The sequence below is a fragment of the Ornithorhynchus anatinus genome, chromosome 5 (assembly GCF_004115215.2).
Source record: "Ornithorhynchus anatinus isolate Pmale09 chromosome 5, mOrnAna1.pri.v4, whole genome shotgun sequence".
NCBI lineage: Eukaryota > Metazoa > Chordata > Mammalia > Monotremata > Ornithorhynchidae > Ornithorhynchus > Ornithorhynchus anatinus.
This window is the reverse complement of record NC_041732.1, coordinates 29,920,655-29,936,416: the sequence shown is the minus strand read 5'-3', so window position 1 is coordinate 29,936,416 and position 15,762 is coordinate 29,920,655. Positions and strand designations below refer to the sequence as shown.

The 15,762-nt window shown below is 40.4% G+C and overlaps 1 protein-coding gene across 1 annotated transcript in view; it reads left to right on the top strand.

Moving 5' to 3' along the window:
* ADAMTS17 (ADAM metallopeptidase with thrombospondin type 1 motif 17) overlaps positions 1-15,762 on the top strand; it is a 368,163-nt gene that overhangs the window by 243,613 nt on the left and 108,788 nt on the right. Inside the window, exons 15-16 of the mRNA XM_029066734.2 lie at positions 163-283; positions 10,395-10,475. Coding sequence (XP_028922567.1) covers positions 163-283; positions 10,395-10,475 — 202 coding nt within the window. The remainder of the gene's footprint in view (positions 1-162; positions 284-10,394; positions 10,476-15,762) is intronic.

Here is a 15,762-nt window from a genome sequence, read left to right as displayed (position 1 = left end):
ACTGATCCAAATGCCTCATCAAGGTCAAGCCTCCATCACATTGAATCACCCCATTAATCCACCAACTTCATTTCCTAACCAAGCTCTCTATAGTCTGGATATTCCTTTTCTTCAAGAGCCAGAGTATCCCAAACAAAATAATGGACTCTTTTGGTTGTTTAGAAAATTGGCTGTGATGGGATCATTGGTTCGGCTGCCAAAGAAGATCGCTGTGGAATCTGTAATGGAGATGGCAAAACCTGCAAAGTGGTGAAAGGCGATTTCAACCATACCAAGGGGATGGGTGAGTCGAAATTTGAAAACCCTTGGGGGAATTTTTCAAGTTCTCTTAGCTGCTGGCTAGATGACTTACATGTTTGCAGTAACAGTGCCTCCTTTCTGAAAGCCAATTTGTTTGATGTCTTTCCTGAAAGTTTTATTTAGTCAAGTGATGAGTCCTAATAGGTGTCCCAGGGCATCAGTCCTGTGGTTTCTGAAAGGCAGAGGAAAGGCATTTACTCTAAATAGTTGGTAGGGAAAAGTTTGCTTACAAAAGGAGAAGACTCACAATTGCCTACCCCTTAAACTCTTAGGCATGGCGTATTTATTTGATCTCAAAGCTATTTTTTTCCGGTTTAATAGCACACCTCCATTAATGGGCTAAGACTATGCTGAAAATAGTTATTTTAATCCAGTTATTTTACTCTAGAGTGAAAAGTGATTGATTCCTTTTCCAAATTTATTTCAAGTATGATAGTATTTTCATACAGTGGTGAAACCCCAATTAAAAGCCACATGCTCCAGAACATTTTCACATGTTTCTTTTTAACTGTGACCATGTCTGTATGAAATAAAGCTAACATGTTGAAAAAATTTCAAGGACTCCATCTGTATATTAGTGATGCTATATCACTGTCCAATTCTTTAAGCAGCTGAGAGGAGAATTTACTTATATACTCAGTCCTCCTAAAATGGGTGTTTCCTCAACCTACCCTAGGTATAAATATTTTGGAGGGGGTGCCAAGAGCCCAATTCTCCCAGTCTTGTCCTACTTCCAGCATCTTAGACACTATCCTGAAGTCATCCAGCTCAGGTTGGAGACAAGTCTTCAAAAATGTTGCACTTGTCTATTCTGTACAATTCTTGTGAGCCTTAGGCTGGTGCTTAACATTGAATATGCATCATGCAAATCTGAACCCAGCCAAAAATGAGTTTTTATATTGGAAAATTATGTTCAAGAAACACTGCCAGGGATGCCCAGTAACAGAAGTTTTCTCCTGGCTTTAGCTTAGTTAGCATGATGGCAAAAATAAATGTGTTATTTCTGCAGCAGATGAAATTAAGAATTCATTTGGAATCATAACTGGCATAGTTAGCTTATTTTTACTGGATTATTTTAGTGGATGGCCATGAAATCTTTCTAGATGGAGAAGGTAACTTAGCCCCTTTGTGAACCAGTGCACTGGAACCTTAATGGGGACCAACTGATATGTCCCATATGCAGTCTCAGAGTATTAATTATGGTATTTGTTAAGTGATTACCATATGACAGGCACTGTACTAAAATCTGGAGTGGATACAAGCAAATTGGGTTGGACACAGTCCCTGCTGTGGGCTGCTCTTAGACATGATTTTTCATCTCTGAATTGGCCACCTCAGCTGGAAGAATTTTTTTTATGGATTTGTTAAGCACTTTCTATGGGCCAGGCACTGTAATAAGTGCTGGGGAGATACAAGATTTGTCAGGTTGGACAGAGTCCCTGTCCCACATGGGGCTCCCAGTCTTAATCCCCACTGTAGAGATGAGGTAACTGAGGCACAGAGAAATTAAGTGACTTGCCCAAGGTCACATAGCAGACAAGTGATAGAGCCAGGATTAGAACCCAGGTCCTCTGACTCCCAGGCCCATGCCCTATCCACTAGGTGATGCTGCTTCTCTATCCCACTAGGCTACAAAAAAAGTCTCTTTATCCAATAAGGGATGACAGCCATGAGCAATGTCATGCATCAAAGTGAGAGTACCAACAAACGATAAATGGCCAAGGTCCAGCAGAAGCCTTGAAAGAACGTGGCTTTTGTTTTAGCTGCATTAGCTCACTCAGTGACTTTGCCCAATTAGAGACCTATGTGAATAACACATGTATTTTTGAAGAGAAGCAGTTAATTTTTTGATAAGCTGAGATCTGTGAGGGTTGTCCCATTAGCAGAGAGACATGGGCAGTTAGTGAGTTGATAAATTAGAGGACACCCAAAAAATATGCTGTTCATTACAATTGCAAACTTGTCCCTAGGTGGCAAATGAAAAGGTAGGGAAATAGACAATGACCTCTTTCTGTTTTGAATTGTAATCTCATTGAACAATTGGTTTGATTTGTAATTGTGAGCATCTGTGATCTCCCTGCGATCTTCCCCTGAAAAAAATGAGAAATCAATTTTGTCCTGCTGAAAGAATCACCTATGTATTACTGAGGCCCTGTGAGATGTAAGCCCTTCCGTCAAATCCAATTATTTTGCCACTAAAACATGACAACACATTTCTGTTTCTCAGTCACCAATAATGTTTGTAAGAAGGTGTCCACCTGTGTGATGGCAAAGGCAAAGGCAATTCCCAAGTGTTTCTCATGTAAGATGTTTGAATGCTGTGTGCTCTTCATGGATTAGAAATCTTTGGTGTTGGTTCTCTCTTTGTACTTATTTTCTGAATGGATTTGGTGGGGAGACCCAATCACATATGAAGCCATTGAAAAGCTTTAGAGCCTTTTACTATTCATTATATCCCTGTTTTTAAAGCAAGAGCAACCCGCTTGGATAGGTAAATTCACTTTTAATCATCTATATCATTCTTCTTTTCACTTCTCCAAAATTTAGAGTTGGGCATTTAAATCAAAAAGTCTTTAAGAGTTTAGAGAGCATTTCAGGTTATATTTATGGCTAATTATCTCCTAAATTTTACCCATCATTATCCCCATTAGCCAAGTTTATTCAGTGTCTTCTATATGCAGGGAAGCCCTATGTTTGTTGTTTAGGAAATCAACAGTATTTATTGAGTATGGACCGAACATTGTACTAAGTGCTTGGGTGAGTACATAGAGGTAAAAGACAGTTCCTGCCATCAGAGACCTTCATCTAACAGAGAAAGTGTGCCAAAAAAAGTAGCTAGCACTATAACTAACCAGAGTCATCCATTTGGCTTAGACTCCAGAGAATCCCATCAGCTCCATCTGCCTAGGCTAAACTCAGAAACAGGGCTGAGATTCTCTTAGTCAGTTCTTCTCTTTGGCTAACTTAGCTTCTTGATGACAAGGGCCTTATCATCAGTAATATTTATTGAGTGCTTACTGTGAGCAGAGCACTGTACTAAGTGTTTGGGAGAGTACAATACAACAGAGTTGGTAGACACATTCTATGCCAACAACAAGCTCACAGTCAATGGGGCGAGACAGACATTAATATAAGTAAACAATTTATAGTAAATGATTTATAGATGTATTCATAGATTTTATCCAAGAAACAACATATATAAAAATTATATATAATAAATCATATTCCTTATACTTCTTGGATAATTTTTCTCTCACTCTCCAGTATGTAATAGTAAATAGTGCTAAATAAGTACTGAAAAAAGTCTAATATGAGCAGTAACTTGCTTACTAAAAACAGCCCCAGAATTGAGTCTTCTGAAAAACTCAGCCCCTCACTTTAATCTACAGAACTAAGAATATATTTTGCCTTCCTGTTTTCATTACAATATACTCTGGAGGTTTCAGCCAAGGACAGGAATTTCCTTCCAAAGGTAGAGAGCTCCCACATGATTTACATCTAGGTGCATATGAATCTTAAGAATTTGTACATGATTGTTGATTTGCCTTAGTTATATAATAATAATAATAGTATTTGCTAAGCAGTTACTATGTGCCAGGCACTGTACTAAGCACTGGGGTGGATACAAACTATTTGGGTTGGACGTAGTCCTCGTCCCATGTGGACTCATCAGTCTCAATCCCATTTTACAGATTAGGTAACTGAGGCCCAGAAAAGTTAAGTGACTGGCCCAAGGTCACACAGCAGACATGACCATCTGACTCCTAGGCCTGTGCTCTGTCCACTAGGCCATGTTGCTTCTCTTGTTGCAACTGCACTTGCCTCAGAATCAATGGAAATTTTCTTCCAGTGGCTGCTGAAGCTGAAAACCCCACATTATTTATCCTTATTTCTAGAAACCTGAATTCTCTCAATAGTTCACTCTGTAAGTGAATTCACGGAGAAATACGGAATCCCCAAAGTAATTTCTGTGGAGTGGCCTCGCAATAGTGATAGGTGCAAACTTAATTTTAATAATTGAGTGCTTTCTATGGGCCAAGCACTGTACTAAGCCCTGGGTTAGGTACAAGATAATCAGGTAAGACACAGGTCCTGTCTCACAGGTGACTCACGGTCCAAATAGGAGGGAGAGCAGATATTGAATCCCCTTTTTACATGTGAGAAAACTGAGGCAAAGAGAATTTAAGTGACTTGCCGTTGGTCACACAGTAGGCAAGTGGAAGACCCCAACGTTCCTTGCTCCCAGACTGTGCTCTTTCCTCTAGGCTATACTGTTCTCCGAGTGTGGGCATAGGACTTGTGTGGGGATAGTATTCTAGGGAAGATGAGAAGTTAGTTTAGGAAGATACCATTTTGGTCTTTTCAAGCTCTGATTGGAAACTCTCAGAACTCATCAGAAGCTTGGGATAGGAGGCAAGGGGTCTGTAGCTCCAAAGGCTATGAGGGCGATCACCCCCAGAGAATTGGCAGTTGTATCTGTAGTCACATAAATTGTTCTGAGAAGATTTGGACTCTTTTTTTCTGTAAAAGAAAAATATCTAACTAGTAATGCTCCTTTTAACAAAATGCTGTGTTCTACTGAAGCAATAGCAAGAGGTTTATAAGTTTCTCTATGGCTTCACAGTGAAACTAATAATTTTCTTCAAACCTGATATCCCATGGTTGCTGGGAGAGTGGTACTAAGGAGAGGCCAAAATGGGAGATTCTCTGACTCTGTAAAAACTATAATCTCTACCCATAAATGAGTGAAGGTAGTAAATTATTAAGAGCAAAATATTCCTTACTCATCAATATGACATTGGCTTCTAAGGTGCCCTCTATTTCATGGGACATCTGGTTCCAGGGAGATTGGGAATCTCTGGGTCTTGGTGATGGGCATCTTTCACTTCTTAGTCATTTTTCCAATTCCTACCAGAGCTGGAAGTGATTATTTTGAAGGTTATCATTCTAGTTTATACTCTTGTTCAGGGTAGGGTACAACTGCTAGAAGATGAATGGAGATTATTTTATTGCCCCTACCCATCCTACATCTAGATACATTCAGGATCCTTCCTCTCCCTGATGCTTCGACTGATGACACTAAAATATTTCCTCATTGAGGTAACAGCAAAAATAGTCTATTCTCAGTTATTCAGGAACTGGTTGTCCTGATCCCTACTTTACTTCCTTCTGTGTCTTGTTCACAGACTTTTGAGTATTAAACTGGTGGGGTGGGAAAGAAGGTGGAGCTTGAATAATTTCTTACAAGGTTTGGTAAAGTATTTGAGCAAAAGTTTAAAATTATTCAGGTATCTGGTATGCCCTGTTTCCTTTTATACTATAATAAAATTTTAATTTTAATATTTTATAATCATAATATTTGACAGTAATAATAATCTTTGCATTGTTATTAGCTTACTATGTGTCAACCACCATTCCAAGCCCTGGGGTAGATACGAGTTAATCAGGTTAGATACAGTCCCTGACCCACATGGACTAAGTAGAAGGGAGAACAGGTATTCCCCATTTTACAGATGAGAAAACTGAGGCAGAGAGAAGTTAAGTGAATTGTCCAAGGTCACAGCAGGCAAGTGGCAGAGCTATGATTAGAACTCAGATCCTGTGACTCCCAGGCCCATGCTTTTTCCACAAGGCCACACTGCTCCTTGAAAATTGAGAGTTGGCTATAGACAGTATATAGAATCAGTCAATCAATCAGTTGTATATAATTCACTGTGCAGAGCAGTATACTAAGCACTTGGGAGAGTACAATATAACTGACATACCTCCTGCCCACAACAAGCTTACGGTCTATAGAAAATTGTAGGAAAGCTAAAGAATCATTCCCCAATTGAAATTTAATTGTCCTGATAACAGGTCAATCAGTTGTGAAGCAGCTATGAAATTTTTGGAATTGGCATCATCTCACTGATAAATGTTTGGTTCAGCCACAGAATCCTAGAATAATAAGAATAATAATAATAATGGTATTTGTTAAACACTTACTATGTGCCAGGCACTGTACTAACCACTGGGGTGGATACAAGCAAATCCAGTAGGGCACAGCCTCTGTCCCATGTGTGGCTCACAGTCCCTGCCCCATGTTGGGCTCACAGTCTCAATCCCCATTTTACAGATGAGGTAACTGAGGCACTGAGAAGTGGAGTGACTTGCCCAAGGTGACACAGTATACAAGTGCAGACTCAGGATTAGAACCCATGACGACCTGACTCCCAGGTCCATGCTCTATCCACCATGCCATGTTGTTTCTGTATGCCATGCTGCTTCTATTTTGTAGTTTAACTGAATGAACCAAGAATCCCATATCTTCTAAAGTTAATCACTTGACCTCAAAGGAGCTCTTTCACTCTTGTTTCCAGAGAAATGGATAATGCATATGTGAGATAGACTTAAACTGTAACTTTAGATTCCAGAGGACTTGGTATAATACAGACCACTTCAAAACAGGGAAGATCCTGAGAAGCAAAGTCAGTAAAGTATAACATATTGTATTTTTTGGCAAATCCTGGTCCTGCTATGGAAAAACAGTCCCATTGAAAAAATGCCTGTAAATACTGCCCTGCTGTGGCCAGACTACTAAATAGATTTTGACAATCCCAGTGTCCCATATGAGTTTTAGAAATCCCAAAAGCTTTCTGAAGGCAGATTTTTGGGGGCATGTGAGAGGTTACACACAGGTCCCATGACTGGCTGGGTATGATGAACTAGCTTTCAGGTAGGTCTGTATTCAAATCAGTAGAAGACAGAATGTTTCAGTAGGATAGGATGCAGATTTCTCCTCCCCGAACCCCACCTTCTCCCTGCAGCTTTCAGCTCTGATCATCGTTAGTCTCTGTGAGTCCTCTGGGCAGCCGCATGTTATCATGGCTAAAGCTCGGGAAGGGAGGCAGTTGAAACGATTCTTTGGCAAAGGGAACAAGTACAATATAGGCAGTACAATTTCATGAGCGTTGACCCAAAATGGCTGAAAAGCAAGAGGATATTATTTCCCTGCTTCCTTTCTGCATCTCTTTGAGAATTATTCAAACCTACCAAAGCATATAATTAGTATAAGCGCCATTTAATTTGATAAAGGAAAACAGAAAATTGAATCAGCTCTGAGCCAGTATGACGTCCTCTCAGTCATGTAATACAATCTTTGATGACTTCTTTGGGATTCAGAAATTACCCTGGGAGGTTATGCTGCTGTAAGATCAGACTGATCCATCTCTCCTATAAATTTTCTATTAATAGTTCAGATGCTACTTTTTTTTTAAACCACTGGCATTTAAAACCAATGTCTGCACAGTGTTTTCTTGCACTGCTTTGCTAAGTACTTCTGGTTTGATTGCAACAGTTGCAAGAGGAGAGCCCTGCCTCTCTCACAATGGACCAAGAGAATCATTTACAACACTTCTAAGCCATAATGCTGAGGATGGGTCTGAGTGTTTATAGTTTAGTCAATCATTGGTATTTACTGAGCACCTACTGCATGCAGAGGACTGTACTAGTACTAGATTAACAAATCAACAAGCTAAATGTACTGCCTCATACTGTATATGGACCCTTGGTGTGCAGAGAGTGGTTTTCTAACCATGGTGAAAAGTTTTTATTCAGAACATTTGAATAGTAATATACTTACATTCATCACCCTGTTTATCTTTTCCAGTATGTGGGCAGTAATTTTGATGCATGTGTTTTATGTTGCTGTATTATAGCTTAGAATCCTTTAAAGATTCCAAACCAACTCATCAACTCATCAATCATAGCCACCAGGCATTCATTCTCATTATGAAAACCTTGAAATACCAATTTTGTAAGTACATAGCTCAAGATCATGAATTTTAGGGAGTTTCATTAAGTTACCTGTTCACTCTAGAAAGAAGAATTCTGTAATGGTTGAGGTGATTATATAAAATAACCTGTCCAGACATAAAAGCAAAAGAAACACATTGGCATATTGAGGAAAGATGGAAAAGAGTACTGTCTAAAGAAGACTGGAAATGAAAGTATGAATAAGCATACCAACTCTGTTATATTCTACTTTCCCAAGTGCTTAGAACAGTGCTCTGCAATACACTCAATAAAAATTGATTGATTGCTTGATAAGGCATTTATTTTGTGGGAAATTTTGGAACAGAGTTCTGGACTTTAATAAGGGAAATGAAAAACACCCAGATATTCAGTGATTGTCACCAGTTATCAGGAGGAAAGCAAATATACAGGTAAGAAAAAGTTATGGGGCAGGCTGTCCTACCCTGTTACTACTGAACAAGTGGTTCAGTCATGCCCTTCTCCCTCCTCCACTCTCTTATGTGTTTCTCTTGGGAGTTGTATTATTAATAAATCTTCCTTCGTTCACCCTCCTGCCTCATAGCCAGATTCCAACTTGGATGTTGACAGTTTGGGGAAATACTTTTCAAAGAAAAAAAAAAATCCCTAAATAAGCATTTGTTCATTTGGCAGTCACTGTTCCAGAGCAAGGAACCAATATGTGAAAATCTATAAATAGAGGAACGATAATCCAATGTCCTCAGAAAATGTATGAATGGTTTTCAGTGTGCTGTAACTATTCTCTAGTGTGTGTAGAATTGGCACTTCTTTTAACTGGGTTGTCACTCTCTAGGGGGAAAAAAAGCACAACGTTTTTTACCTGAGTAATTGACTACAAAGTTGTATTTGAGAGTTTGCCAAGAGAAACTGACTTACAAGTATCTTCAAACTAGTCATGAAGAGAGCTTTCTATCTTCACTTATAAACCCACTAGTTCTGTAACTGACTTCACTGAGCGTATTTTGAAAAGTACACCAAATCTGATTTGGAATTGTTGGCTATTCTCAGTTACTGTAAAATTTCCCATCAAGTGATTGAATGACGTGAAAACAAAATGATTACCTGGACTTAGTTCAAGCTCTTACCCATGATTCATCTCAGTGACAAATGATAGTTGGGTATTTTCTCGGTGCCTAATCTAAAAAGCACTTTTTAACTGATACATCCTAGCCAACTACCCTATAATGCATTCTGGTCTCTCAGTCATGTGATAAGGCAGTTGGACAGCATTCTATCATAATACTATAGTGTCCATTGTGATTGCAATCAATTTAGAAACATTCTAAAGGCAGGAGAGTGAACTGAAACACCCTTGGGGAACCTTTAATTAGCAGTTAGCATTAACATGAAAGCTTGAATTAATGAAGTAGTTACAGGCACCATAGAAGTTGCAGGATTAGGTTCTGATGTCATTATCATCATCAGTGGTACTTATTAGGTGCTAACTGACTGCAGAGCACTGTACTATATGCTTGAGAGAGTGAACTGGAGTAAGTAGACATGATCCCTGCCTTCAAGTAATATCAGTCAATTGTATTTATTGAGCACTTACTGTGTAAAAAGTACTGTACTAAGAGCTTGGGAGAGTACAATACAACAGTATAACAGAACAGTTCCCTGCCCACAGTGAGTTTACAATCTAAAAGGGAGACAAGCATTATTATAAATAAATAATCAAAATTATAGATATATCCATAAATGCTGTGATGTTTGGAGAGGGGATGAATAAAGGGAGCAAGTTGAAGTGATGCAGAAGGGAGTGGGAGAAGAGGAAAGGAGGACTTAGTCAGGGAAGGCCTTTTGGATGAGATGTGCCTTCCATAAGGCTTTGAAGGCGGGGTGACACCTTCCCACCTGACAATTAAGCTATCTGGTATGAAGAGGAAGGGCGTTCCAGGCCAGGTTGGAGGTGAGATAGTCACAACAGAAGTACAGTGAGTAGGTTGGCAATAGAGGAGTGAAGTGTGGGGGCTAGGTTGTAGTAGGAGAGTAGCAAGGTGAGGTAGGAAGGGCTAAGGTGATTGAGTGCTTTAAAGTCGATGGTAAGAAGTTTCTGTTTGCAGAGGTGGATGGGCGACCACTAGAGGTTTTTGAGTGGGGAAACATGGCCTGAAGTAGCTGACTTCTGACTATTAAAACAGCTACTGACTTTGAATTTCAAGGTACTTCCTGACACTAAGCAAACTTGCAACAGAGTTGGTTTGGCACAGAGGATTCTGAGCTACTAGAAGCTTTCACTTTGCTGGGATGCTTTTCACTCATGTGCCTTTCTGTTGCTGCAGGTTATATCGAAGCTGCTGTGATCCCTGCAGGTGCCCGTCGGATACGAGTGGTCGAAGATAAACCTGCTCACAGTTTTTTGGGTAAAAGATGGTTTGATTCTAGAAGTGTCATCTTAAAAGACCTTGATGATAAATCCAACTTGTTTAGGGCCACATTATATGTATCGTATGGTATTACATATTTTATGAAAAGTTTATATACCACTTTCACAGGTAGAAAAGCAGGAGTTTTGAAGCAGGGGGATAAGAGTTAAAGGAGCAAAGATAAGTCCGTTTGAGTTGTCTCCAGCTGGTTTTGCTCTATTGTGGAGCAGAAAATTATAACACTAAGAAATTATTTTCCTCAGAATGTAGTTTTATCTGAAATGTATTGCAGTTCTTTGGAAGCCATTGTAATAGCTCTTACAAGCTTTGATCTCACTTCTTTGCTGCTCCCTGAGGCAACTTGGTTGCCCTAAATCTAGTTGAAATCTGTAGAAAACTAATGATGGAAGGCCCTTATATGCAGTGCTCTATCACCCTTTTTTATGGTATTTGTTAAGCACTTGTTACGTGCCAGGGACAGTTCTAAGTGCTGAGGTAGATACAGCTAATCAAGTTGGACACAGCCTGTGTCCCACATGGGGTTTACAGTCTTAATCCCAGTTGTACAGATGAGTTAACTGAGGCACAGAGAAGTGCCTTGTCCAAAGTCACAAAGCAGACAAGAGGCAGAGCCAGGATTAGAACCCAGCTCCTTCTGACTCTCAGACCCATGCTCTATCCACTAGGCCACGCTGCTACATCTGGCTCCAGAAAGAAGTCTGCTTTTGAGCCAGAAACTGAAGAGTCTCTTGGCATCATCCCAATTACAGAGAACTCTGGGGGCCTGGGAGGAGTTAGAGCCTAGCCAGGATTTTGGTTCCACCCTGTTATTGCTAGCAAAAACTGGAGTCCCAGGGAGACCTGGAGCTGCATATCAATAGAGTTTTTTTGAGAGTCTCAAATCAATCAGTGGTATTTATTGAACACTTACTGTATGCAGAGCACTGTACTAAGCATTTGAGAGAATATGATAGAGTTGGTATTCACAATCCCTGCTCTTTAGAACGGGAATGGCCAGAAGTCAGCCAACCAAGTCACATCTTTGTCCCTGAGCCTGAACTAGAGGATGATGACAAGCATAAAAGGAGTGGTATATAAATCAGGTTTGACTTATCAAGCCTGTGGAATTGAGGAGAAAGACAAATTTTTTCAAACCACTCATCACATGGCATTTAACTTATTGTGGTAACCTGCAGATAAAACTAGGACAAACAGAATTGAGTTCCCAAGGTACGGAAAATGGTCTGGCAAATCAGTAGTGGTGAATTAGTGTGGGGTGAGTGGTGCAGATACTCTGGGCACAGCCAAGGGGAGAATAGACAGAAAGCATCTGTATTTCTTACCTCTGCGGTATTTTCCTAAGAATGTAATATAGTACTCTGCATATAGAAGGTGTCCAATAAATACAACTGATGGATAATAATAGTGGCATTTGTTAAGCTCTTACTGTATACCAAGCACTGTACTAAGCGCTGAGGTGAAAAAAGGATAACCAAGTCCCACCTGAGGTTCACAGAGTAAGTACGAGGGAGAACAGGTATTGAATCGCCATTTTGCAGATGAAGGAACTGAGTCACAGAGAAGTTGTGACTCGCCCAAGTTCACACAGCTAGTAAATAGAGCTGGGGTTGGAATTCAGGGCCTCTGACTCCCAGGCCTGTGCTCTTTCCACTAGACTACACTGTCATTCGGTGCCTACATTCTGGTCATCTCTAGGGGTCATGGAAGGGGAGCATTTGAGGCTCTCTCTTTTATTTTATCCAGGTGGCTGAAGTATGAACTTCAGAAGCTTGGTTCCTTTTTTTTCTTTTAATGGTATTTTTAAGTGCTAATTATTTGCCAGGCACTGTTCTGAATGCTAGGGTAGATACAAGCTAATCAATTGGGACACAGTCTATGTCTCACGTAGGGCTCACAGTTTTAATTCCCATTTTACATATGAGATACCTGAGGCACAGAGAAGTTAAGTGACTTGTCCAAGGTCACACAGCAGGCACATGACAGATCCAATATTAGAACCCAGGTCCTTCTAACTCCTAAGCCTGTGCTCTTTCCACTAAGTCATCCTGCTTCTCTTACTCCAGAAGAGTGCCTAATAAGAATTTGAATTCATCAGTCTTACTTCATCTCCCATTAAGGATACATTCACAGTTTACAAAACCAAGTGCCTGAGGGATAAATTGGTGAAATTTGTCCCAGGTGCAAAAATATCTAGTCTGGCTCTGTTAAGGTAGTAAAAGAAAAAAATTGCTAATAGGAAGACGCCTATTAAATCCCCTGTAGGTGCTACATTACACTCTTTGGAGTGCCAAAGGTAGAATGTTCTCCTTTGACCCTTTCCCTTACTCCTTGCTAGAAAAAGGACTAAGTCTCTTCCTGTTGTTTCAACCCTCACATTATCACTAAAATCTACCCTTTCCTCTCCATCCAAACGGCTACCATATTAATCCAAGCACTTATCCTGTCCTCCATTAATTTCTGTATCAGCCACCTGCTGACCTCCCTGCTTTCTGTCTCTCCCCATTCCAGTCCATACTTCATTCTGCTGCCCAGATTATTTTTCTACATAAACATTCAGGCCATGTCTCCCCACTCCTCAAGAACGGCTTCCTCCTACATCATGTTTCTACTCTCCTTCCACAACTCAGCCTGCACACTTTGCCCTTCTAATGCCAACCTTCTCACTTGTACCCCAATCTCCTCTATCTCACCACTGACCTCTTGCCCACCTCTTGCCTCTGGCCTGGAATGCCTTCCATCTTCATTTCTGGAAAATGATTACTCACCCCACCTTCAAAACCTTATTGAAGGCACATCTCCACCAAGAGGCTTTTCCTGACTAAGCGCCCTTTTCCTTTTCTTCTGCTCCCTTCTGCATTGCCCTGACTTGCTCCCTTTATTCATTACCCCCTCCTATCCTCACAGAACTTATATACATATCTGTAATTCACTTACATTAATGTTTGTCACCCTCCAGACTGTAAATTCTTTGTGGGCAGTGAATGAGTCTGTTGTATTGTTATATCATACTTTCCCAGGTGCTTGGTACAGTGGTCTACAGGCAGTAAGACCTCAATAAATATGAATGACTGACTGAATAATTGCCCTTCTCTGATACATCCACGTGGTGTTTTAAATCAGAAGTAAACTTAAGGTTGTGGAGTCTACCGCATTTGATTCTGGCTGGTTTCTGGAAACATCCACTTTAAGATCTTAGCCAGTTCTCATTAGTAATGAGGAGGATTGGGCCCTGTGGTAAGAATTAAGATGACATCAGACTGGTCAAAACCCCTAAGTCTAAATAGTTATAACAATAATGGTAATAATATTGGCATTTGTTAAGTGTTTACTCTGTGCCAAGCACTGTTCTAAACACTAGGGTGGATACAAGTTAATCAGGTTGGACACAGTCCTTGTCCCCCATGGGGGTCTCAATCCAAGTAGGAGGCATACTCTCCATTAATTTGAATTCTCCTCTTAAAACTCCATAGTGGGCTCTCCAGAGCTACTGCAAGCAGGACAGTCCCTCTGGGCAGTTTCTATATTTTCCATCCAAATGCAACTTCAAGCAGAGCACAGCTGTACTTAGCCAGCAGCACCTGCAGTGATTCACCCATCCCTATCTTCAACAGAAATAGATGGGCGAGATTGGCTGTCCTCTACTCCTTAACCTCCCGCTTGCCTCTCTTTTCTTAAATTAACAGACCCTGAAGATAAGTCTAGCACAGTCCACAAAGGGGACGGATATTCTCTGAGCCATGTATAAAGCTAGAAATTACATCACCCACTCTCCGGGAACACATCCTGATTCACTACCCAGGAAAATGTGTTATGCTGAAAAGGTGCAATAATGTTCTTAAGGTAATCTGTGAACATAAAGTCAAAAATGGAACCAGAGGATAATTTCTGCATTATAAAGCCAGTTAGGAGAAAGGGAAGGCAGATGTGGGCAAGGAGTAGACTGTGCCTGAAATTCCTTGTTACTATAACTTTCTGCTTCTGTTTTTGCCAGTCCTGAGAAAAATAATTACACCCACATGCACGTTATTTTAACATAGCAGTGCACCAGGGGAATAATGAAAACTACTAATTTCCTCGGTTTAGCAAATAGTCTTCTTCTAGCCTTTTCTGCTTGTCCTCCCCAATAACCAGAGAGATTTTGTCATGTGTGAATAAAACTGAAGTTTTCAGTAATGATTTTGAGTCTCAGTGTTTCTAGAAAATGGAAAATGTTTATGATAAAGCAGGGACATTCCTCTTACTTTTCATGGGGTGAATTCAGAAAGGAAAGGAGATCAGCTATTATGTATGGTTCAGTTTTTCATTCCTGCACTTAGAAAAATTAACATTTTTCAGAGATGAATTTTGGGGCAATTGAAGCCATTTTGGGGTTACAGTAAAGAAGTGGGTTTCAATACTGTCTTTCTTATTTTATGATCAAAAATCACAGGTAGATCCAGTAGCCTTCAAAGATTCAGTTGTCAAATTGAACCTGGACTCCACTATATAGAGCTGTAGTGATGGAGCAGAAAAAGCTACCAGCTCCATTTAGAAGCCCTCTCTGCCTTCAAACATGCCCATATATCTCTTCTATCCTAGAATAATTTTCTCTGGATCCCACAGTCTCCTCCAGCTTATTGGCCATCTCCCTCCTTTCATTTTTAACTAAATTTCTCAAACAGGATGTATACATTCCCTGCCTCCAAACCTCACCTCCAACTCCGTTCTTGACCCCTTACCATCTGGTTTCCATCCTTATTCCCTCCACTGAGAGCTCCCTCGCCAGGGTCACCCAAGACCTCCTTTGTGCCAAATCTAATGGACTCAATTCTATCCCAACCTTCAACCTCTTGGTTACTTTTGATATGGTGGATCACTTATTTCTCTTGGAAACACTGTCTAACCTTGGTCTTACCGAAGTCTTTATGGTTCTCCTCTAATCTCTTTAGCTGGTGCTTCTCAACCTCCTTCACTGCCTCTTCCCTGACTTTCATTCCCTAGCTGTGGGTATTCCTCAGGGCTCTGTTCTGAGTCTCCTTCTCTTTTCCCTTTACATTAAAACTCTTGGGGAGCTCATCCACTTCCATGGCTTCAACTACCACTTCTTTTTTGTCACAGTTCAATTTGGTATGGCAGAAAAATGTGACATTGACCTCCTGAAAGCGGAAATTATGCCTCATGGTTGGTACTTAGTTGACTTAATTGATAGTTGCTACCCAAGGGTGCTGATAACTGCGGTTCTCTTTTGGCTTCTGCTGTCAGCCTGCCTGGAATGGTTGTAGAA